A 27,461-nucleotide genomic window follows, 5' to 3' on the forward strand; every position below is an offset into this window, starting at 1 on the left:
AAAGAAAGATTTTTTTTAAAATTCTACTATAATATGAGCACTCAAATGAATTCAGTTACATGTAGAAAATTACTAAAACTATCTAAACGAATCAAAAAATCCGTCCGACGTTATGACTGTAGATCGAAGCAAGAACTCCAACTATCTATCTAATCTTAACGTAATCTATATAATCTTAACGTAAATATTAAATTTTAAAGTAAAAGCTGCAGTTATTCTATTACACTTCGATCACATTTTCTCTTACATAAGTATGTTAATTTAAGTATTAGTTTTTCTTTCATATTATAAGTATCAGTTAATTACAAATATTATCTAAATACTGTACCTGTTAGCCTTCTTAATTGCATCATCAACTTTGCTATAAGGCACGAGATGTGGACTGCGTCTCATGTCGGGATCCTAGAAAAATATATTTTAATAGCTATTGTAATTATCACAATAAACTTTAAAATATCTCAATTTCTCAATTAGTGTCTGAACTCAAAGTCTAATGAATTCCAGCAAAATAAATAATCTATATTTAATTGAGCTGAGCGAAGCGAAGCTCTTATACTCGGGTTAGCCGTTTGGTTGTCCGCAAACTCCTCCTAGACCGTTTGGCCGATCTCAACCAAACTTAGCACGCTGATAGAGTATGTCGTGCTGAGTGAGAACATAGGTCGAAATCAAAAATCCGATGTACCATCGAGGAATAATCACCGAAAAACGCTTCCTCCTAGACCGTTTGGCCGATCTCAACCAAACTTAGCACGCTGATAGAGTATGTCGTGCTGAGTGACAACATAGGTCGAAATCAAAAATCCGACGTACCATCGAGGAATAATCACCGAAAAACGCTTGCATAGACTTAACATGGGGAAAAAGTCATGATTACGTAGTTTAAGCTCGCTCAGCTCATTTCATTGCAATCGGGTATATCCATTGCATTCCTAGTAATAAATTGGAAAAATATAAATATCTCAAGAAGTTATTTGCCTTCATAAATATCAATGTTACTTACCTCATTAAGACCATATGTCCATCCTTGTTGAATACGTTCCTTGGCCCACAGGTTGTGTGTGTTTTCTGCCAACTGATCTACAAGTTCTTCCATTTTTGGAGTAAGAATAATTGCACTTAAATCTAATGGAGCTGGTTTATAACCATTAGGTTGCAAAAATGGCTCATTTGGAAGGCGCACAGATCTGATTCGAGATGGTGGTTTGTCCATTGATATATAATATCCCAGAGCAAGTATAGTCCTGGCAAAAGTTGATTATATTTAGTAAATTACCTGTTCTTGAATTTATTGTTACAGCCAACGAATAAAATTTGAATAAAAATACGATTTTTATTTGTGATACGTTACAGTGATAAATTAAGTTTTTTAAACAAGTAATCAGTATTAACTTGCATGAATAAATGATTAAAAAAAAAAAAACACTTAATAAGAGTATACATAGTGACACTATTTCATTACATTAGTCTCAAGTATAATGTATCAAGAATTTATACTTTAAAAGAACAGAATATTGTCAAATCAAAATAACTTAAAAAGCGTTTTATCGTTCTAAGTTTAAACGATGTCATTCAAAACTATAAGAAACTTATATATGTTTAATAATAATAATAATAATAATCTACAATTTTAATCCAGTAATCGTACACAATAAGAACAAAAAAACATCTACGTATAAGGAAAGCAAAACAATATTTTTTCTCTGTATGATTTGAATATTGGACATCTTTGATTTGATAATCGTCGGATAACGTTTCCGTTCTGAATGATTTGACCTTGTTTAATTATAGTGAATATGAGCTTTAACCGGAGGAATAAGAAAGTTATGTATTTTTAGTTTTAAGTTTTGATTTATACAGAAATGTACAAAATTCAGACATTGTGTATTTGTATTATAACTTTAAAAAATATAAGAAATCACATAAGTTTCATGATTTTTTTAGCAAATAAAATACACTGATCTTATTAAAAAGAAATGTATAGGAAGGACTTATAGAAAGTGAAATACTCCACATTTTTAATTGAACATAGCACAGTGGCATGAAAATTTTGAAAATAATAATAAGAGAAAAGAACATTATATATGCTAGTTACTTACTTGAGAGTTTGCACTGCAAGCTGTGAGTCGTATCGCTTTTCTGCAGGAGGTAATTTTTCAAATTGTGTCAGGCATGGGTGTACTTTACGTATATCATCTCGTCGTTCGCCAAACACCCATCCTGCTTCAATTTTGTTCATGGCCCACATTTCATGAATGTTCTCTGCTAGCTTATCTCTAATACTTTCAATATATGCTGGAAGAGTTATCTGTAAATAAATATATATATTATTCTGTATCGATCTTTATTTTACCTTAAGCTTACTCTTATCTAATCTGCCAATATAAAAATATGATAAAAAATTTCATTTAAAAAAAGAATATTATGGAAAGAACGGATTTTTCTTTAAGTGCTTTTTAACAAAATATTTCAGTTTCTAACGTGATATATTTCTCAGCAGAAACTCTCACCAACAATATAAATAAAGAAGAAAATAATTAAATAGTGTATGAACGAGATCGAAAATGGTGCTTGTATATTATTTTTTGGTGGGAGCAAAGTTTTCATTCTCTAAGCACATTGGACTTCAACCAATGCTCAGTTACTGAAAACCATACTTTGTCCTGTATAACGAATTTCTTGATACAACTTTTCATTTTCAAAGTAAGTTATGACTAATAGCCAAAAGTTAATGTGTAAATATTCTAAATGTGACTTTTTCATTTTTCTTTTTCTTTTTTTTTTTAATATTTTTTGATGCAAGGTTTCCAACTTAGTGATTCACAGTCTAAGAGAAAATAAATATCTTTCCTAACGAAAATTACTCTACTAGTATAAGTTTTTTCTCGTACATATACACTATAATAAATTTGGTAAGCCCTTACTTTGTGCAAGGATAGAAATATTTAATTTGACTCTTACTGATAGAATCACATAATTTCCTATCAATCGAGTTCTATTTAACTTCCATCATTCCAAGATATTTAAATCTTTCAATGTCTTATTTCTATTTCTTAAACAAGAAATTAGGAAAACCAAAAATGGATGAAAAGATTGCGATCTTGGCCAATAATTAGATTTTGGATCAGGGCCCACAAAATTTTTGAACGGCCCCTAAATCCATTTTTTGTATTTTCTACGAAATAAGCACATCCTATTGACTTAACTGATAGTTTGGGTTTGGCTACATTACATGTAGTTCTCCAGATATAAGACATACAAGAAAATTTTTGATTGAAATACATTGGACCTTTTGATCCAAAAAATTGTTTTTATATCACCATTTTTTTTTTCAATTACGCTCTATTTCTCTATTTCTGATGAATTTTATATCTATCACTGATGAAATTTCTATGCCGTAGTAACTAATTCCTGTCCATATTGGATAAAATTAAGCGAAAGTTTGAATAAAATAGAGAAATTGAAAACTAAGGAGGAAAAAAAATCTTATAATCACAATATTTTATGTTGTTCTGAAGAACAGCTAGACTGTAAAAATGACAATAAAATTTTGCAATCAATAAATTATGTGTATTTTTAGTGAAAATACTAATACGCAATTTTGTTAAATTGTATGTACTTACGTTGCTAGTATCTACAGGAATTGGCACAAACGCCGTGTCATCTTCGATGTGCCATGGACCAGCCAGCACTCCTTTGTGAAGATTTCCGAAATAAAAACACGGATCTATTGAAAGAATCTGTGTTGGAAGAAGACTTTCAACCAAAGGAGAGAAATCCTCTGGACAGGGATACTTCAAACGTCCATGGTCACCACCAAGAAGAAAACGACAACTGAAAGTGCAAAATGAAAACACAGATTTATTTATGTGTATAGTTGGGATTGTTCTGCCTTATTCGTGACAGTTGTATTCGTAAATTAAAAACTCGAAAGCTTTAGTACATTTCAAGAGTACTAAATGGAGCATTAAAATTGATTGAGAGATGGAAAAAATATTAGTAATATCTTTTTTTTTTTTTTCTCGAAAAATAGAATTTGACAATACCAAAATAGTTAAAATTTAGTGAAAGACTTTCGAAGACGTACAACTCACCTCAGCTTTGATGAGCAACTAATGACAGGGAAGAACATGCCGTCTAAATTAAAATTTCTGAATGCACCTCGAACTTTCACTCCATTGAAAGTAAATGATATCATAGGTATGGTAAGATCTAAAGCACAGCCAATAATGTCTCCCTTCCTGATGTATGGTTCAGTCAAACCAGGAATGACGATTGTACTCCTTCCACCTAGCGAATTAAAAATAAACAAATAAATAGATAAAAATGAAAATATTGAAAGCTTTAAAATCAGCAAATAAATTACGTAATTATTAAAATTTAAGTCAGGAAAATCTACTTTTATATACATATTTTAAATTTGTAGATAGAGAAGGTTCCAGTACACTGGCTATTGTAGAGGGAAAACTGATGGTAGTGTTAGTAGAGAGCAACTGTTAGTGGTTTGAAGGTTGTCGGACAGCAAGACGAGTGAAGTTGTGTAGGGGAATCCGTTGTATGTGAATCACGGTCTATGTTTGTAACTCCAAGACGACACAAGCGAATGCCTATTGTGCAACTAAATTATTTCAAATATGGCTGTATAGTGAAGCTGCAAGAGGCCGGATCGTCATTCCGATTACTGCTTGTGTGATAGTGACGTGTCTATAGTCCATTAGTTGTGTACAAGATGAGTGGCAGAGGATTCTCAAAGTAGACCTAGTGCATCCGTGAGCTACCGTCATCTTATGAACCAACTTCAGGTCAGATCTTTGTGTTCTTAAACGCATTTCCATCAATGTAATTTACACATATTCAGATATATCATATTTTTCTTACATTTAGAAAAATTAAATGAGAAAATAAATGTGCTTTTATTTTTGTTCTTACATAATCTTTAATTCCACCCTCAATATTTACTCAACTTACAAAAGTAACGAACAAAGATTCTTTTGAAATGTGAGTGTGAAGAAGAATGGTGAGAATTAGCTGGAATGAGCGGAAAATGAATGAGAGAGTGTTAGAAATAGTAGGAAAGAAAAAAATGTTTTAAATTTAATTGAAGATAGGAAGAGAAATTGATTGGAGCATTGGCTGAAAAAGAATTGTATCATGAAGGAAGTGTTAGAGGCTATGATGGCAGAAAAGAGAGAGAGAGGAGGCGAAGGAGGTTACAGTTGATGGACGGTATCAAAACAGAAAAATCGTATGTAAAGACGAAAATGTTAGCTGAAAATCATAGAGTATGGAAGCTTCTCAGTTGTGGCAAGTGATTTGCCAGTGATAGCAGAATACCTACGACGATGATGATGATATTTCCTCAGGTGCTCCTTTTTTATGTATATTTTTGTCATAGAAAGATTCTTTATGATATGTAACTTGTATGAAAGATTTCCTTTATGTAAAACATAAGGAATACAGAATATATATTTAATCTGCAGAATTTTCTAAATAAGCTTAAAACGAAATGAAGCAAATGTATATTTCACAATTTGTCAATGTAAATATATAAAAAATGAAAAAAAAATCCATTCCAAATTTAAAATATATATTAATTTGTATAAATTTTGCTCTTTATGCGTAAATTACATGCAAAGTAGTTTGCTTATATATCAGTTTTTTAAAAATTTAGAAATTAACAAAGTACAATTCTTATGCCATAATTTGAAATTAGTAAATTTTTTTCATACAATGTTAAATTGAGATTTTATAATAATCTTTAATTACAAATTAGCAGATAACTAAGTTACACATGCTTCTCTACTCTGGATTGTTATTGTTATTATTTATACCTGTCCATAGAGCAGAGCCATCAAACCCAAACGAGTACAAGTCATCTCCTACACCGTTGCCTCCCCACTTCTCTCCACCACCTGGATAAGGTACATACCTGTAGAAGGTAGGAATTATGAGACCACATAATCCAAATAAGTAATTATGATCTAAATGTTGAATATTTAAGTACAATTGTAGGACTTATGAGACCACGTAATCCAAATAAGTAATTATGATCTAAATGTTGAATATTTAAGTACAATTTGAAGCATAAAATTTAATAAAATCATGAAATCAAGACACACTAAATTTATTTGAAAAAAAAAAGTAGGGAAAACTGAGAGAAGAGTCAAATGTATAGGGAATATAAACCGAAGATCATATAGTTATGTTACTCATGCTGTGTTGTATTTGATATTGTATATTTAAGAAATAGTTACAGTTTCTTGAATCAGTATTAGTTCTTCAGAAATAACTGTACCAGAAACTTATTGGTTACTGGGCCGTAATTTATTTATATGCTGTTTGAGTTACTAGTAATAAAGTACCTTTCTGTAATGTTTGTCCTCGTCTTTTTACTGCAATTTATATGTAAAAGATTACAGCCATTCATAAAGAAGGAGGAGACAGAAACATAGTATACCTTGTCTCTAGTCTAAAATTAAAGCGTTAGAAAGTAGGTAGTTAAATATTTAAGTAATTAATACTGCTTTTCTAAAGTTTTGTTACGTAATTACTGCTACGGAACTTTCACAAAATATATTTTGTAGTAGATATCGAGTGAGAAACTACATAGGGATATGATTTTTAGTATTATTTACCCTGCAGTATTAGCCCAGCCAATTCTCAGATGTGGCATCATATGCGTTGTCTGTTCAATATGGTCCACTGTTACTTCAAAATACCATTTCTGATACATTGCTGAGCCATCAACTCGGCCGATAAATATATTTGGTCCAACACTAAAGTATAAAAAATCATTATTAACATCTGATAAAATAAAATATACACAAACTAGAAAGCAACAATTCATAGATAGTAATTTTTTTGTGTCTTACAGAAATAAAAGTGAGAACTTAAGGGTAAATATACAGTAAAGTTTTTAAAAAAATCTATGTAATTCAAACGTTTTCGTGCTTTATGTTTTTCTAAAATATTTACTCATGCGCAGGTCTAAAACGATTGCGTATGTTTAATGCCTAAATAACAAATCTATATTTAAGGTTAATGTTCGCAGTATTTACAATAGGAAGTATATTTCGTACATCTTTTAGTAAATAAACAATACACTCATTATGTTGTACCAAAAATATAAATCTCTTTCGAAAATTCACGTTTCTCTTTATTTGTCAAAGATCGAAAAACAAAAGTACTAATGAATTTAAATCACACCACTAATGAAAAGTACTTTCCCCTAATGAAAAGTACTGAGACTTAACATAGTTTCACAAGCTAGCTAATATAATTCTCGTAAATAAGATTTATTTAACAAACATTGCATTGGTTCTTAAAAACTAAAGAAAAAGGTATATGTCAATATTGAAAATGAAACACTATAAACTAATTCACACGTTTTTCCTTTCTTTCTTCCTCAATTGATTTTGTTTGTTTGTTTGTTTGTTTGTTTTGTTTTCAGGCTCAAACCTTTAATATAGTAAATTTAATATAAAAATGGATTAAAATGATGAGTGATCATGAAAAATACTAGATGCCAATTCTCATGTTTACACATTTACTGTAAACTGCACAAAATTTAAACCAAGTACGCTTGAGGTTGGTTAGTTTGAATTACTGCACTGTAGTCTAAACAACCTCGATCAAGGCAATCTTTATAGTTTGTCATTAACAGCTTTAACAGAAAATGTTCTTTCACTGATGTTAGTCTTATTCAGCTGTAGACTGCAGTACCGTTATTTGGTGTTAATGAATACATAAACAAGTTAATTAGTTTATAATGTTTCATTCTCAATATTTTAGCTCTACCTGTTTTAGTTTTTAAGAAGTTTTAAGAATCAGCACAAAGTTTGTTAAGCGTTCTTTACGAGAGCAATAACTTGCCAGCTGACTATTTATTGTCACTTACTTTTAATCTCAAGAATTTAATACATTTTTTTTTTTTCGTCGCAACATCAATGAGGCGTTGAATGCATATTTCATTTATTTTATTTTATTTTATTTTATTTTATTTTTTTAAAATGACATTTTGAAGCGTTTATAGACTTTAATTACACACCAATACTAACATATATTCCTCATAAGAGCAATGCCTGATTACATAATTTAAAGTTTTGAATATGTTAACAAAAAAATAGTTACCAATATCCTCCCTTGGAAAAACTAAATATTCTCCAGACGTGTCGGAACAACAAGCTATTTCCATCTTCAGTGGTAAGGTAACATGGATAAAAAAGGATAAAAAGATATGGTATGGGAACAGAAAATACATACCATTAAATTAACGTAACCTAAAAAATTCTTTATTCATATATATAAACCGCTTTAAATCTGGATTCTGGCAACGTGGATAAAATCTGGCACCTACCTTTAATGTGTATTTTGGTTCTGGCAACAGTAACTTAGCATAGACACCACGCTTCTATCAAACTCTACTTTTTCTTCCACTGTGCTCTGTTCATTCTTTTTAGTACAAAATGTTCTACTTTACACTCATTTGGTGGTATCTATTCCAGTTCTCATACCGTATTTCTTTCATCCGTTTTTACTGTCCTTGTTCCTTTACCATTAAAGACAGAACTAGCTTGTTGTTCCGATACGTCTGGAGAATAATTAGTTTTCCCACGGGAATATATATTGGTAGGTAACCAAATTTTTGTTAATTTAAATTATTCTCTCATGTGCCTATATAATTTTATTTATTTATTTATTTATTTATTATTTATTTATTTTAAATAGGGTGTCTCAATCTTGAGATCATTTTAATTGCTATTTCATTTAAAGGACCTATTCGGTTTGCCATAAGCACCAGACTGTGTCACGTGATCAGGTCAAAAGTCAACGTGCTTCCTAAATCGAGTCTGAATATTCCAAATCCAGATGTGAGATATATCGAGCACGTAACTTCCGCGTGGGGCACCCTGGGTAATTTGAAAACGTGCATATGCTTTATCATTATTATTTATTTTATTCAAAAAACTTGACTTTTGACAATGTTTCATCCATATTTACCTTACGTGTTATACTCCGCTGTTAAGCTTTTTATTATGTTTTTGTAATAAGCTTTCAGTTAGCCATCTTCTTGTTATAATTTTTGAGATATGTGGACGAATTCATTTTTGTTCATTGATTTTCCATTGGCATTAATGTTAATGTTTTATGCGTTTTTTGACTATGTCCCATCCATTTTAGGACAATTTGCTTCTGGAACATAGAATAAACATAGTCCCTTCTACATTTGAGTTGAATTTCAGCCATCTCTCCCAAGTCTGTTCACATCATTGCAACCGGATAGGCCCTTTATATATTTTAGTCACCCTACCACGATTTTAGTCACCCTAGTTTCATGTAAGATAGGAACCTTAAAGTTAACCAATGTAACCTATACTTATTTGCAGATACAATTTTACGCATATATATATATATATATATATATATATATATATATATATATATATATATATATATATATATGTAAAAGAAATAACTTACTGTGACCCAATGAACTTTAGTTACACTAAACTGTTTCAACCTCTTCTGTTCCATCTTCATAACTCTGAAAACTCATATAAAGTTCATTTTCTTCTTCTCCTTAGAATTTCATTTTACACTATTTTCGTGCCCAGTTGAAGAATGGTGAGGTTTAAGCTTGTGTTACTTTAAATTCCTTGTACTTGAACAATTCTTCTTTTCAACGATCTAGTACTGCAAATACTTTATGTAATAACATATGTAACGTAGAGCTGGTTTTGTAGAATTGTGTTCACCATTAAAAACGCTTGTGAAGTTCGAAGTGTGACTGTAAACTTATAAAATAAGAGTATATGCTTTTTCAACATACCACTCATTGCAAGCTGATAGGCTATAATAGATCAATAAGTTATTGAAAGATTCACATTTGAAATTAAAAGCAGTAAGAAAATATAAAATTGGTATGTAGTTATTGCTTAATAAGAAAAGACGAGTTGTTTAAGTACAAGGGACGTACATTATTAGAGCGTACACCTTATCATTTTTCAACTGGCTACACACACACACACACACACACACACACACACACACACACACACACACACACACACACACACACACACACACACACACAGAAAGAAAGAAAGAAAGAAAGAAAAAAAAGAGAAATAAAATTCCATCAAGTAAGAAAAAAACTTCAATGTTAGTTTCTTAGAGCAACCGACGGAGGCAACGGAGATTGCTGAAACAGTTTAGTGCAATTAAAGTGCATTGGGTCACAGTCAGTTGTTATTATGTTTTTTGTCTTTACAAATTATATAAATATGCATTAAATTAAAGCCCTTAAATAAGTATAAGTTACATTGGTTTGCTTTAATGTATTTATGTTACACCTCAGTGGAATTAAAGGGCATTTAGAAGCAGTAAGTTGTTGTCTTGTTTACAATATAACTTATGTTCAGTAAATTATAACAAAATAGTCACACTGTACCTTGAAACATGATCCACTAACTGTGTTTGTAAGAGTAAGTTCTTTCCTGGTAACAAGAAGTCACATATATTGTTCTGTGAGCTACGTACAGCGACTCCATTACCTACACAAAGTGAGCACAGCACATCTAATACTTTAGGATCTCGTCCATGCTTCTCTAACAATGATATGATGACTTTAATGTGTTCGTCCTACGGAAGAACAATATTCATAAATTCAATATACTAGCTACCAAACCAACTAGAAATTACAATATCTCCTACTAGCTACCAACGAGTTATCAATGTACTCTATATCATTTAATGTTTTAACCAAGTATTTTCATTTCAAGCAATTAACTTTTAAACAGTCAAATTTCTAATATTGGAACATTCTTGTATCTTATTTGTGATACCTGTATTCTCACTTGTAAAAAAGAAAACAAAAAGTTTAAAATCTCTAGGAGACTGTGATGGAGTAGTCTGCTCGTAGGGTTCACTTTCCTCCTTCCCCTGGGACAACTGTAAATGCAGCCATATATGTGGAGATTTTACGAAAGCTTACAGAGGACATTCGGGCTGTTTTGGAAACTGAACGTGTTTCTTGTATGTAAATGGTCGCTAGTACGTTGTACAAGCCTCTGTTCATCTTTTTCGCCAGTGATATTGGGAAGTGTTGTCCCACACTGCACAAAGCTCTAATTAACACCGTCAGACCTTTAGTTGTTTCCATACCTCAAACGGTATCTTCATGGAAAACGGTTCAATACGGATGAAGAAGTACAATACTCAGTGTTTGAGTGATACCGGATGCAAGCTTGGAGTTCTACTACACCGGCATGGAAAATTTTATTGTACACTTACAGAAGTACCTGAATAAATATGACCATTACGTGAAGAAACAGTATACACCCTACAATTACACGGTATGCTACTTTTTTCCCTTTCTTTATTACAACTTGTTAGAAATAACATTCCCTAAATTTTAACAGGATTTACACTCATATTTTCAACATAACACATGGAGTTGCATTCTCAACATAACACATGGAGTTGCATTCATTACACTTTATTTTAGTCCTCCAGAGAGCTTTCGCACATCTTTTTCTTTCTAAAGGTGACCCGCGCAGCACATTAATTCTGAAGAGGTCATTCTCGTATTAAAATTAAAATTACAATACATATTAAATTCTATCATTTCGGCTACCACTGACAAGGTGAGACTTCGATACACTGCCGATCTGCCGATTGTATTTTCTTTTTTTCGTTCCCCTATATTTCTCCTTTTTCATTGTTTATACCCAACGCTCAAAGGCTCATGGAGAGAACTGAAAATTTAAAGAAGAAAACAACCAGGAATTGAATTTTGTTTATGTATACTCAATTAGGCGTATTGGTGAGAAAAATGCAATATAGCTTTATATGAATCAGGAGTAACTACATTGAAATCTTCAGGGACAAAGTACAAGAAATCTGCGTTCCAGAAAGGTATATTAGGATTAAACGTAGAAATAATTAAAAGATAAGTATTTTTTTATAAATTAACAAAAAATGTGGTTCATATTTTTATTATTACATTTCAAATATTACTTTTTTCCTTAGATATACGTTCTCCCTACTTTTCTGTTATTAAATGAGATTTTGTAGCTTGGGTTACTGATTTTTTAAAATTGTTACTCAACCAAAGAAACGTTACTTACTCTCATCATGTTCAGAGCTTCCGGAGAATCAATCAATACACAATGAAGTACATCCAGCATTCCGCTACCTTCTCCTGAAGCTTGTGAACCAAGTCTGCCAAATAACCAATTTAGTCTGTTGGAGTTGGCAAATTGGGCGCAATTTGTATGGTTTCCCTGGATGATTGCAGCTGAAAAACAAAAGATAAAGAATTATCACTTTATGGGTACTTTTACAATCACAGCTAAAGTTTGTATCAACCTAATTCAAGATATGATTTTTGAATAACTAAGCAGATGTGATCATAATAATTAAAAAGAAAGAAATAAACTGAATGACTTACCCAATAGTTGATACAAATATGCTGAGATTATTTCAAAATTTTGTCCAGATTCATCTCCAGTAAGAGCAGCCAAAAATCCTTGAGACGTTATTATGTTGATTTTGTCAATGGCGTCCAGAATAAGATTCAAGATTCCTTCCTCTTGGAACAAATCTTGTCGATTTCTTAAAGCTCGAAGTTTGTTTTGTTTTTCTTCATGTTCTGCACGAAAAAAAAGAAAAAAAACAAGAATTAAAAATAAATATTTCAGAACATTTTTAAATACAATTTTTTTCAATTTATCCAAATCATGCCGCAACTCTTATTCAATTTATATTCACTAGCTGAACCTGTGCTCTCTACACAGCGCATCATTCACATGTGAGCATGAATCTCCTTGTCATTCCTCATAACACCTGTATATGTACCTTTACAGACAAAAGTTAAAGACGTCGTGATAAAAATCGGCAAAGGATACCATAAAAGGGATTTTTTTCCGATTATTTTTTCAATATCTCGGACCGTTTGCAAGATTTCAGCCTACTTCCGGTTGAAGTTTTGGGGTATGTTTAGTACAAGGGGTCCAAAAGCACGTAAAAATCACGAAATTTACGGGAGAAATGAGTGATGCAAGTACTTAGATGTAACATACGTAACCAAATCTAACCTAACCTAACATAAACTAACGTAAGCTAACCTGAACTAACCTAAACTAACGTAATATTAGTAGAAATAAGCGAAATTCTATCATTTTTTGGAAAATTATGCGGGACTCCTACACTAATATAACATAAACTAAACTAACCTAACGTAACCTAAACTAGCCTAACCTAACTTAAACTAACCAACCCTACCCTAAACTAACCTAATGTGAACAGAAATTGCCAAAATTGTAACATTTTTTAGAGAAAAGAGCTGGACCCCTTCTGCTAAACATAGGCCGAAGTTTCTAATTCATGTATGATCAGTGTTTTCTTTCTTCTTGCATGCAGTATGTAATAAGCAAATACATTGCATACACAATTAATTATAATGTCAGTTATATATGGTGTTCATTCGGCAAAACACTCCAAAAATAAAAATTAATCTTAGACTGGAGGAATGGTTATCCTTCTTTTTATTATTATTTGGCCATGAAACAAACGCCTGAGACATATACAACCTCAATATACAACTATGTAATGTATAATGCGTAGGATATGATGCTTTATTTTATTTTATTTTTTTAAAATTTCAACACTTCCAGTGTACCCGTAAAAATGTAATAAAGAAATAATGGCCATGTTTTTTTTTAAATATTCAATTAGAACTGGACAATCTACGCAAAATTTACAATCGATCATCATTCTAGAGCCTGTAGTTTCCGAGATCTCATTGTCGAAAGAATTGGCCACAAACATATAGTCTAAAAGAACTCCAAAGATGGCAGCACAGTTCATTTGCATTGATTTTGGGGAAGGCTTATTAAAATACAAAGGCTTTGAACAATAATTTAAAGACATAAACTTTATGAAAAAGATGTATTTAAGTAACTTATTTAAAGTATACACACATAAAATGTTTGTCTCTGTTAAACGTGAAATCATATATAACCGCAAATGAAAGATTTGAAAGCCAACGTTATAGGTTGGACCTAAGGCGTTAATAATCATACCTTACCAAGCAACCTAGCCTCTCTTGTGTCAGTTACTGTGCCAGCGAGGACCAAGTATAGAATACGTACTTGCGAGCATAGCACAATTACAGCACTTAGGGGTCTGACGAAAGTTTTCACTTTCGGAGGGTTTCTTGTTTTTTGAACCTCATCTAACATCCTTTTCATTTTTTCATCTTCATCTGGGCTTTGGCCCTCGGCTCCTCTATCACGATGACGGACACTGGCAAGGTTAACGGATCTACGAATCTCGGTCAAGATGTAGGATTAAAACCTCCACCGCTTAACATCGGGCCTAACGGTCGCCAAAAGACGCAGCCAAGGATTGTTACGGGAACACCTCGTTCAGACCGTAACTCTATTCCTTCCTATGCTGACTGCATCACCAAAGGACATAGAATTCGTTCTCGATCTTTCTCTGATGGCGAACAAGCGCTAGATTCAAAGAAGCAACGAATTACTCCCAGTGTTAATCAGACTACAACTGACAGCCATTGTATGGATTGGGCATCCACTTCTGCCGATAATCATCATCAGCAATACCAGCCAGATCCTGTGTATAACTTCTTGCTAACCGACTACGATCAGAAATATGACACTGTTCGTGCTGTCTTCCAGCAATTAGTCAAGTACGTCCCTCGGCCTGAAATCCGTGAAATTGTTAAGACACGCCGTGGCATCATTTTGAAATCCACTAACCCAAATTTCGCCACGCATGTTCGCAACAAGGCAACTTATGAAATTTTTGGGACGAAAGCAAAGATTTCTACTTTACAACCGAGTAAACGCAAAACTCCTCCTCCACCACGGCGACCTCCTATGCTATCTGTAGTTATTCGTGGTGTAGAACCCGATCTTACTGATGACGAAATTCTTGCTGAACTCCATCAGGAAGGGCTACCTATAAAGCGTTGTATCAGGATCAAGAACAATCAGGGACCAACTTATCTCGTACGAGTGCTAACTGATCAACAACAGCTGATTGATCAACTTCTATCCAAGGGCGCATATATCTATAGACGTAAATATAAGGTTGAGCCCTCTCGCACGCCAGCACCTCTGCCTGTTCGCTGCGAGAAATGTCAACAGTATAGTTCACACCCAACAGCTGAATGCACAAACAACACCAAATGTGGCTATTGTTCCCGCGAACATTCTACAAAAAACTGTCCAAACCTTGAAGAACCACCACGTTGTGATCGCTGCTCTGAACGTCACCCAACGTACAGCTATAAATGTAAAGCTAAGCCTCAGCCTGATCCAGCTAAGCCTGAACTCGTTGTCCCCATACGTTCAGTCGATGCACCAACTCCACCAGCAAATTCATTGCGCCATCCAGTTACTGTCGAAGATCTACTTCGTTTTCTCACTATTTCACTACAGAACATCCACCCATTTCTTCGCAACCATATTCTAACTCAAATCATGCACGCAGCCAAACTGTTATTTAATCTAAAACTACATGCAACGTATTCCGGACCAACAGTGCATTTTCAAATCCAACCACTTGAAGTTTGTTTGATATGGACAACTCTACCTACGGACTTATATTCACTTTCATTATGAGTTACAATTTATTATTCCTTAACATACGATCACTGTTGACGCACCAACTGCTCTTTACACAGCTCCTACAGGAAGAACAAATTGCCGCATTTGCTCTTAATGAAACTTACCTTGCACCATATTTAACATGCTATATACCGAAGTATCACTTACTTCGACATGACGCACCAACTGGACCACGTCTCTACGGAGGCACAGCTATTGGTATTCGGCAAAATCTTCCTTATCGTACGTTACTGTTCCACTTGCTCTTCACCTTCCTGAACATAACATGACGACAATTTATTTTAGAGGCAAAACCATTACCTTTGTTACTATTTACTATCGTCCAGGCAGAGCTTTCAGCTATGATTTCTTCCGCTATATCGATACCAACTTCCGGCATTACATTATCATGGCCGACCTCAATTTTCATAGCCGTTCCCAACGTGACAAAGACAACTTTCTCGATTTTGTTCGGAATGAAACACGAGCTGAATTTCATACTTTACCGAAACCTACACGTCCTATCAGTCGCACTACTCCTGACGTAGTCATAACTTCATCTTCACTATCTCAGTCTATTCACATATCTGTACTTGACTCCATAGGTAGCGACCATGTCCCCATCAAAGTCGAACTTCATTGTTCTCCCAACACTCAGCCGAAGCCTCCTCCTCAGAAGGTCTACTGCTACCGAAGGGCAAATTGGGAACAATATCGCACCGATTTAGACACTGCTGTAACTACGCTCACAATGCCTAGTACGCAATACGAACTCAATCGAACAATCACTGGACTCACTACAGCCCTTCAAGACGCAGCACAACGTTCTATTCCAACAATCGAAGTTCAGCTACACAAACCTAAGTTACCTCCGCAATATTTACCATTTTATTTCAGCATCCCGGAGAGCTTTCCGTGAATATCTCGCTACGGGTAACCTTGAAGCGCTTCGGCTTCATCGCCAGTACCTACGGATCACTCATAATTATATCGTTGCGTTCAAGAGACGCCACTGGATTCAAACTTGCAACACACTAGCTAATGAAACACACCCTACAAAATATTGGCGCAAGTTCCATCAATTAACAGGTAGTCTCTCGTACGCCTTATCCCATTGTTTATAATCATCAAGCAGTCCTTACGGATGCAGAAAAGGCTAATATTTTTGCTTCCTATTTTCAAAATATCTTTACACCTCTACCCGGTTGGCATACACCAGGTCGCTTGCAATCAACTATAAACCGACATACCGATGCAGCTTCTCCTTTCTTTCGTCCGTCTGCTGATCATGATTTAGAACCAAATAATCCTCTAACCATGCCGATTCAACCCGAAACTATTAGTAATACACTTAAAGGTAAACGGAATACTGCACCAGGATTTGACTCTGTTACATATGTACTCATCAGACAGGCGCCTCACTCTTTTTTACTCTTTCTTAGCACCATTTATACCTTTATTCTGCGAACTGGATATATTCCACTCGACTGGAAATACTCAAAAGTGCTTCTTTTTCCTAAACCAAAGAAACCTCCATCAGAAGTCACATCATATCGTCCTATTCACCTCACTAGTTGCCTATGCAAAATCTTGGAAAGAATCCTTGTCCGTCGCATGCACGACCATCTTCACTCACATAATCTTCTTCCAATACACCAAGCTGGATTCCGGCCAAATTTTAGTACTCAAGATCAATTATTCCGTCTCACCACAGCTATTTACAATCAATATAATACAGGTTTTCCTTCTTGCCTTGTTACTTTTGATTTGGAAAAGGCTTTTGACAAAGTTTGGCACCCTGGCTTACTATATAAACTTCGTAACTATCTTCTGCCAACTTCGTACATCCGCTTCATACACTCCTTCTTAATAGGACGATTAGCTTATATCTCAATTAATGGAACGCTCTCTCATCCTATCTTGCTGCAATCTGGTGTACCCCAAGGCTCATCATTGTCTCCTTTATTATACTTACTGTACGTCGCTGATTTTGTTATTCCTAATAACACCACAATATTTCAGTTTGCTGATGACACTGCTTTTTTCACAACTGGCCGCACCGTACAATCTCTCAATAAAACCATGCAAGTAGCCATTGATGCATTTGTGCGATGGTGTCATGTTTGGAGGTTAAATATTAATTCTTCCAAAACACAAACCATAGTTTTCTTACCACGTCGACGCCGTTCACGAGTACATCGAAACCCGAATCTACTTCGCCTTCAGGTTGATCTTACGCCTATTCCAGTTTCAAGTAGTATTACGTATCTCGGTGTCATTTTTGACACTCATCTTACCTGGACTCCACATCTCACCAAACTCATAGGTCAAGCGCAAAATCGACTTAATCTTCTCAAACGATTAGTGGGCACAACCTGGGGATTAAGGGCACATACCGTTCTCAATACATATAAAACCTTCATGCGGAGTACATTAACCTATGGACATACAGCCTGGGCATCTGCACCCCTAAAATTCTATCAAAAACTTGCTATACTAGAACGCCATGCTATACGCCTAGCATACCGCATAAGCCTACCTCATCCAACACGTTTACTTTATGAGATGATCGATTTTCCGCCATTATTAACGCACCTCGAACAACTACGTATACGTTACATCAGCAAACGTATAGCACAGCCCCATCCTATGATACTTGATATACTCCGCTACGACCGTGACAACGATGCACCACCAACATTCATTGACACCCCTCTCCAACACTTCATGACATTATATCATTTACAGTTAGATGATGACATATTGGACCCCGAAATTTATACAATCTACCGACCGCATGAACTTTCATCTCATATCTATCCATCATATGGACAGTAATACCTATTAACAAGGGCCTCCTTCGTCTTCATCAGTTCCTGAATCGCCCCAGGAACAGAAGATAACTTCATTCGTCTGAACTAACATAACCTTGTGATGTGACGTCCAAAGCACTGCATTTCATCCATTCATTACAGTTGTTCATTTTATTACTGCAGCCCTGAACTTTCTTTTCCTCTCATATTTTGTGTTTATGTAATAATAACTGCCAATATTCTCTTCTAACCATTAACCTATTAGTGTTTGTGTTATATATATATATTCTCTCCTGGAATCATTTCAATCCATGTATGTTTCATATTAATGTGATGAATAAAGAAATAATAAACCTGGCAACCCTTAGACCACCTACATTTCCATAGAGACACTTGATCTACAGCACAATACTTACCCGAAGAAAGGGCACAACCCTTTAAACGGGACGACGAACAAAAAAAAAACGTTAATAATCATACTTTCCCAGCTGGCGTAGTACAGCTCTTGTAGTGAGGCATTGTTGCCAGTCCAGGCTGTGTTTATCGCATACGTGTGGACGCACGGTGATCCGAACACAGTTGCGGGCGAGAGGCTGCAAGAGATTGAGGGATTCTCCCAAGTGGAAGCTAGCTGAAGTGCACAAGTAGTGCATATTTTGAACCTAATTTTCATTTTTTCATCTTCATCCTATACTCGTGGGTCTTGCTTCAGATCGGTTATCTTCATCGCTTCACGGATACTGGACAACCTCCTCCACCACCTCTGAAGATGATCGAGAAGCGGAGAAATCGTGATAAGACGTCCACCGACCCAAGTCCCGAGCGTTCTCGTTCTCCAATCCACGGGAAGAACCAAGCACCATCAACTAGTTCACCACCATCGAAGAAGAAACATACCGACGCACATAGCATATCAAGTTCCGACCGGCTTATCATCGACGACGATTTTCCTCCTCTGCAGCCTATCTACAGCTTCCTACTGCAAAACTATGATCCAAAGTACAGGAATTCGAAGCTCTTGTTCCAGCAAATTCTCAAGTATCGTCCACGCTCCGAGATTTCACAGATAGTGGAAACACGAAATGGATTCATCATCAAATCAAAATTGGCTAACTTCGCAAAAACCATCAGAGACAAGCACAGTTTTGAAATCTTCGGAAAAACTGCTACCTTAACTTCTCTCACCAACAGCCGCTACAAGCAACCACCGCCACCACGTCAGCCACCCACCATGTCCGTAGTGGTACGAGGAGTCGACCCATCCGTCACCGATGACGAAATAGATTCTGAACTACGAGAAGAAGGCTACACCTTTAAAAAATGCATCCGGATTCGCAACAATCAGGGACCTACCTACATGGTTCGAATTCTGACCAACTCCCAGGATACTATCAACGACCTTCTGGATAATGGTGTCTTCCTTTTCAAAAAGAAGCATAGAGTTGAACCATCCCACTCACTACGATTACTTCCTCTCAGATGTGAACGCTGTCAGGAATACAACTTGCATCCTACTCACCGCTGCACCAATCACCTCAAATGTGGATATTGTACTGGACCTCATCCTACGAAAAGCTGTCCGAATTTGCAACAAGCTCCAACTTGCAACACCTGTCATGAACGCACACATCCGACGTACAGCTACAAGTGTAAATCTCGACCTGCTCCAGAACTTGTGGTACCGCTGCGAACTCATAATGCTCAAAATCAAACCATCGAGACATCATCAGAGCCCGATCATTCTGTTTCCATTCATCAATTATTAGCCTTTGTCACCCTCACTCTTCAAAACGTTAATCCTTTTGCACGCCCATTAATGTTACAACATGTACAGCACGCAGCTCGCAACATCTTTCACCTCGATTTTCACGCAACCTACAATGGCCCGTACGTACACTTTCATGCATCTCCACTTGCAACAACTGTTTAACTTCATCCTGCTCATGGATTTAATTATGGCACTTGTATTTCTATTTCTTAACATCCGCTCACTCTTAACTCATAAACTCATCTTTGAACAACTCCTACATGAGGAACAGGTTAACACATTCCTTCTTAATGAAACCCGTCTCACTCCGAAACTCCGTTGCAAACTTCCTGGCTACCAACTAATTCGACACGATAACAACCTTCCTGCAAGACGAGCCAATGGCGGCGTAGCAATAGGATTTTCCTCTCACATACCGTACCGTATCCATTCTCCATCTCTTGCCAACATTCCTGAACATCTAATCATAACTCTTTATTACAAATCCTTATGCGTCACAGTCGCAACTATCTATGTTCGACCAGGTCATCAAATTCCTCTAGCATTCTTTCAATATATTTCTAATCATTTCCGACATTATCTGATCTTAGCTGATATTAACATACATAGCCGCTCAGACAGAGATAAGACAGCTTTTCACAATTTCATTACTACTTCTACTACAGGCATCATCCATCCACTTCCAAAAGCAACTCGTCCCGAATCTAACACTACCCCTGACATAGCCATCACATCTTCATCACTTTCCCACCGCATCATCATCGATATCCTCGATCCTCTCGGTAGTGACCATGTGCCCATTAAACTCACTCTAAAAGTTTCCTCTCCTCCTATATCAGACTCGCCGCCTCCACGCCTAATCCCTCGCTATGATAAAGCGGACTGGTCCAACTACCGAACCTATTTAACCAATGCCCTTTCCGCAATCACTCCCCCTTCTACTGAAGATGAATTATACTCCACTCTCGCCTCTATCACCACTCATATACAACTTGCATCCGAGCAGTTCATCCCTCATACCACATATTCACCTCATCGTCCTAAACTCCCTCCTCTCTACCTTCCTCTGATTAAATGTTCCCGTCAGTTTTATAAGGAATACATTCGCACTGGCAACCATGAAGCTCTTCAGCATCATAGAGCCCTGCATCGCACAGTATGTAATTACCTTCGAGCATACAAATTACGACAGTGGATTAAAACCTGCAATACCCTTTCTACCACATCGCACCCTTCGCAATATTGGAAACGTTTCAACGCATTAGCTGGAAAATTTACTAAAACCTCATATCCTATTCTAAGTCTCGATCAGGCATTACACACAGACCGCGAAAAGGCTAACGCTTTTGCTTCCTACTTACAGGAGATCTTCACACCTCTACCATCCGCCCGGCATTTTCCTCATCATCCTGTAGACCATTTCAACTTCAATTCACCACATCTTCAACCCAACGAGACACATAACCTACCCACTCATAAAGCACTCACTGCTCCCATCACTATCACAGAAATCACTCATGTCATCAATCATAAACGCAATACCGCTCCTGGAATTGACAACATTTCCTATCGACATGTTAAAGAAAGTCCACCACTTCTGCTCACTCTTCTCGCCCTCATTTACACCTTTATCCTCCGCACCGGCTATGTACCCGCTCACTGGAAAACATCCAAAGTTCTCATGTTTCTTAAACCCAATAAACCTCCTGATAACGTTTCATCCTACCGGCCGATACAACTCACTCCAGTCTTTACAAAAATCCTCGAGAAAATCCTTGTCAAACGCCTTCATGTTCATCTTTCTCATTACCATCTCTTACCACACCATCAAGCAGGCTTTCGCCCAAAGTTCAGCATCAACGATCAGCTTCTGCGTCTCCTCAACTATATCCATAATCAGTATAACACCGCTAAGCCAGCTTGTCTGGTACTCTGATTTAGAGGAGGCATTTGATAAAGTGTGGCATCAGGGTCTGCTTTCAAAACTGCTCAACTTTCGCCTTCCCATCGCATATATCCGTTTTATTTATAATTTCTTGATCGGCCGCCTTGCTTATGTTTACATAAACCAACAGTCCTCTTATCCCATCCTTCTGCACTCAGGTGTACCTCAAGGCTCCTCACTATCACCATTATTATATCTACTTTATGTAGCCGACATGCCTCCCCTCCCTCAACATGTTCACATCTTTCAATACCCTGATGATACAGCATTTCTGGCAACTGGCAGCACTATACACCAAATCAACAAAGCCTTACAACCAGCAATAGACGCGTTTGTTCTCTGGTGCGATAAATGGCGATTAAAGATCAATGCCGCTAAAACACAAGCTATTGTCTTTCTTCCTCCTAAGAAACGCTCCAAAATTCACCGTAATCCAAACTTACTTCAGATCACAGTTCACGACACCCGTCTTACAATCTCTAACACCGTTAAATACTTAGGACTCATCTTAGATAGGCACCTCACATGGAAAGCTCATCTCCAGGACGTCACCAAGAAGGCATACAATAGACTCAATCTCTTAAAACGTCTTACTGGCACCACTTGGGGTCTCTCTTCAGAGTTACTGTTAAACACTTATAAAGTCTTTCTACGGCCGGTGCTTACCTATGGGCATCCTGCTTGGGTCTCGGCACCCCTCTCATATTATCGAAAATTTAAAGTCCTCGAACGTCACGCACTGAGAATTGTCTACAGAATCAAACTTCCCAGTCCAACTGCAGAGCTCTATGATCGCATGACTTTTCCCCACATTTGGTTCCATTTAGAAAAACTCCGCCTCCGATACTTCCAGCAACGTCTCTCTTCTCATCATCCACTCCTCGTAGATACCATCAATGCTCACACCAATTTTGATATCGCTCACCCCATCACTCATTCCCCCCTCTCCCTTCTCTTCACGATGTATCATTATTCCTTACCACCAAATCATCCAGATCTTCCACTCACCAGAACATTTCTTCTCGATCACCCTCCATCGCATATCATACCCTCATCTTCTGCACAGTAACTCCTCTGTCACTAACAGGGCTTCCCACCGTCCATCATTAATGCTTGGAGCAGCCCCCAAGCGAGAAGAATAATCGGCATCTGTCCATTAACACTATCCTATGTGTTGTGTCGTCTAACTGCACCTCATCTCATCACTATCTCACTCATCCCCTCATTGTCATGCAACCTATCTACAGTAATTTCACTAATGTATATAATTCATTGTACAATTTCCTCTCCTCTACATATGATTACGATCGTAAAGATCGTAATGTCCTAATATATATATATATTATTTATTTATTTCGAAATAAAGTTATATAACATTATTGAATATCCCTTAGCCCATCTCCCATTCCTTTCCACCTGTCCCTTTACTTTACTTCCCTTTCTCCATGGAGGGCGTAACCCTCGAGCGGGTGGCTAGCCCCGGCTAGCTATTAATAATAATAATAATAATAATAATAAACGTTAATAATGCACTGGATTTTTTTTCCAATCGACTGGAAATACTCAAAAGTTCTATTTTCCAAACCTAAAAAACCTCCATTTGATGTACAGTCTTATCGCTCTATTCACCTCACCAGTTCCCTTTGCAAAATATTAGAACGCATTCTAGTCCGTCGCATGCATGCTCATCTTGCAACTCATAACCTACTTCCTATTCATCAAGCCGGTTTTCGACCTCATTTTAGTACGCTGGATCAGTTATTACGACTATCTACGGCTGTTTACAATCAATACAACACAGGTTTTCCTTCTTGTCTGGTAGCCTTTGATCTAGAAAAAGCTTTTGACAAAGTCAGGCACCCTGGTTTACTATACAAATTTCATAACTATTTTCTACCATCCTCATATATCAGATTCATCCATTCTTTCTTATTAGGGCGGTTAGCATATATCTCTATTAACGTAACACTTTCTCATCCAATCTTCCTCCAACCTGGTGTTCCTCAAGGCTCGTCACTGTCTCCTCTTCTATACCTATTGTATGTTGCCGACCTTGTTGTTTCAAACAACATAAACATATTTCAGTTTGCTGACGACACCGCCTTTTTCACGACGACCCGCACAGTGCAATCCATCAGTAAAACCATGCAAACGGCAATTGACGCATTCGTTCACTGGTGTAATATATGGCGGTTAAGTATTAATTTTACGAAAACTCAGGCTATTGTTTTCCTGCCGCGTAGACGTCGTTCACGAATATACAGGAATCCAAGTCGATTAAACCTCCAAGTAGATTATACACCAGTCCTGGTGTCAAATACTCTCACTTATTTTGGTGTCATATTTGACTCCAAACTTACTTGGATTCCACACCTCACTAAGATCATACGCAAGCACAAAATCGGCTCAACCTCCTCAAGCGATTAGTCTGTACATCCTGGGGGCTAAAACCATTAACAGTCTTTAATACATATAAGGGCTTTATGCGCAGTACACTAACATATGGACACACTGCCTGGACATCCGCTTAGCCAAAATTCTGTCAGAAATTGGCTATCCTAGAGCGTCATGCTCTACGCCTAGCACATCGCATCCGCTTACCGCATCCGACAGGGTTACTTTACGAGCTGATTGATCTTCCACCTTTATTGCATCATCTCGAATAGTTTCGTACTCGGTACGTTTGGAAGCGAATTGACCAGCAGCATCCCATGTTACTTGATATCCTACGATACGATCGAGATCACGACGCACTCTCAACTTACGTCGATACTCCCTACAGCACTTCATGACTCTTTATCATTTGCAACTAGATGATGCTGTAGTGGATCCCGAAATCTTTCACATCTACGAACCACGTGAGCTTTCATCATTCATCTACCCATCATATGCACCATAACTACCTATTAACATGGGATTCCTCTGTCTTCATCAGTTCCTGAATCGCCCCAGGAATAGAAGATAACTTGCATTCGTCAGTACTAACAACTCCCTGTGATGTGGCGTTCAGAGCACTGCATTTCATCTTCATCTACTTCTCTGCCCACTGCACCCTGCACTATATTCATTCCAGTTTTACATTCGTCATAACTCAGCACGATATGCTAATAAATGTTTTTTTTTTTTTTTTACAATATTACTGTTGCACACTTGGCCTTCCATTATATTATGCTTGTACCTCATATGTTATTTCTCACCCTTCAATCACCCCTCTGTATGTATATGTACTTAATGAATGAATAAATATTAAATATATGTACACCTCTTAGACCAACCACATTAAAGTCCAATCCAACTTTTATATCTGAAGCACTTACCCGAAGAAAGGGCAAAACCCTTTAACCGGGACGACGGAGAAAAAAAAGGAGTTAATAATTGATATTGTAGCATTTTAATTGATAGATTGCAGTACATATCTTTCACTTTTGTATTAGTGGTACTCTAGATTTAAGTGAAATATAACCATTTTGTTTTTAAAAAAGTGCAAATTTCTTATGTAAACCTACATATATTTATATTTTTTCACTGCAAATACTGTATTTTGTACGTTGTAATTGATAAAATAACAGAAGGTTCTTTTTAGTACTTATATTTAAATATGTATTGATTTGAAGAGGAGGAAAATCGCAAAAAAATCCTTCCTTGACAAACACAAAAAGAACAGAAGTTAAAGAGATATTTTCTGAAATAGTCCAATACCTCAACTTGAAATAGTACTTTAAAAAACTTGAAACTATCTAAAATTTAAAATTCTATTTGTTTCATTTATATCTATGCTGGAAATAGCAAACAGTGTAGACGATTTAGTTATGAGTATATTTTTGAATATAATCAGATTGGTGGAGTCGAATTCGAATCAAGTACTGATTACGAAACATACACATTATCATTGCACCAGTTAGCTCGGTCTAAAATTATTATTTTTTTTTATTCAGCTTGCACTGGAATTAAGAACAGTATTATTTATAAGTATTATCATGTTTGAACGTGAGTATTTAGTGTTAATGGAACTTTCACGAAGAAGCAAAGTGAGGAAGCAATTTCTTCTCTTGAAACGTCCGATGTTCTAGGGAAACTAATAACACAAGAAATTGTTGCTACGACTCGTCCAAAATATGTGAGCCAATTACGTATGAAGTAATAACATATCAAAATCTGGTGGTTCTTTCTTTAAGTAACCTCGTTCCGTTCATGTTCTATTTCACTTAAAAAAAGACCAATTCCATTAATTTTTCTCCCTTAAAAAAGAATTATTCCGTTCATTACTTCTTTAAATAGAAATAAATTGTTCCCTTATATTTTTGTTAATTTTAACCTTGATCTGGATATAAAATTTATCAATGTTTCGTCTCAACTTCGCTACATATTCGGAAAGTCCAGAAAAAAACTACTCCCAGAAAGCTGTCACGTTTACTTTCATCACTCCACGGATCGTGCTCAACTAATACTGTTCTTAAATACAGAGCCCAGTGGAGCCAGCAATGTATTGAGACATGACAGTAGTCAAATGCGTCGTTCGGGAGAACCAGTGAAATTCGACTATTTTTATCGTGGGAAGCCTTCTGTAGATAGATAAGTGTATATATATATATATATATATATATATATATATATATATATATATATATATATATATATATATCAATAAGAGATAAAATTAACATACCAGTGTCCTCTTCTGGCTGAGCAAAGTAATTGATGAGATCTTCAAGGCACATGACCATTTCGTTTAGATTTACACTTTGTAAAAATAAGGAATGCCTTCTATTGACTTGTAGAGTTTCCAACCCTCTGTAATATTAAGGATTCACGATTAGTATAATATTCCAATCTATATAGGAATATTTAAGTACAATTTTACGTGAACGAACTGAATTCTATGAATCTTTATAAACCATTTTACAAAGAAAGTGGATTGTCATATGACATATATTCGTTGGGACAAAATTCGTCCTTTATTGCAAATAAAATTTCGATGTGTTCACTAAACAAAAATTATCTTAGTAATTTTAATAAATATTGGAAATGGAGCAATGGAGCAAAAAAAAAAAAAAAAAAAAAAAAAAAAGAGATTTATTTTCACAAAAATAAGAAATATCAATAATATTGTAATTACTTCTAATACTGCCATTTGCGAAAAAGAAGACTTGTGAGAAAGTTTTGAGATATTAAGCAAAATTTAATTTTTGTTTGCATTGAAATATTAACTGCAGAAACGTGACCTTTGTACAACAATTTATACCATTGTAGAAACATCCTTCTAAATTGTATATCTAAACTATATCATTTAATATGCATAC

General features: G+C 35.8%; 1 protein-coding gene across 7 annotated transcripts in view; it reads right to left on the reverse strand.

The window, feature by feature from the left end:
- RyR (Ryanodine receptor) overlaps positions 1-27,461 on the reverse strand; it is a 395,937-nt gene that overhangs the window by 178,971 nt on the left and 189,505 nt on the right. For all 7 annotated transcript variants that reach the window (XM_081725586.1, XM_081725584.1, XM_081725582.1 and 4 more), the window contains exons 12-22: positions 26,828-26,952; positions 12,452-12,652; positions 12,129-12,298; positions 10,451-10,641; positions 6,636-6,776; positions 5,832-5,929; positions 4,095-4,290; positions 3,624-3,834; positions 2,100-2,308; positions 1,004-1,244; positions 329-402 (exon numbers count right to left, since the gene is read on the reverse strand). In XM_081725586.1, coding sequence (XP_081581712.1) covers positions 329-402; positions 1,004-1,244; positions 2,100-2,308; positions 3,624-3,834; positions 4,095-4,290; positions 5,832-5,929; positions 6,636-6,776; positions 10,451-10,641; positions 12,129-12,298; positions 12,452-12,652; positions 26,828-26,952 — 1,857 coding nt within the window. The remainder of the gene's footprint in view (positions 1-328; positions 403-1,003; positions 1,245-2,099; positions 2,309-3,623; positions 3,835-4,094; positions 4,291-5,831; positions 5,930-6,635; positions 6,777-10,450; positions 10,642-12,128; positions 12,299-12,451; positions 12,653-26,827; positions 26,953-27,461) is intronic.

The sequence above is a fragment of the Thermobia domestica genome, chromosome 9 (assembly GCF_964235325.1).
Source record: "Thermobia domestica chromosome 9, izTheDome1.hap1.1, whole genome shotgun sequence".
Lineage (NCBI taxonomy): Eukaryota > Metazoa > Arthropoda > Insecta > Zygentoma > Lepismatidae > Thermobia > Thermobia domestica.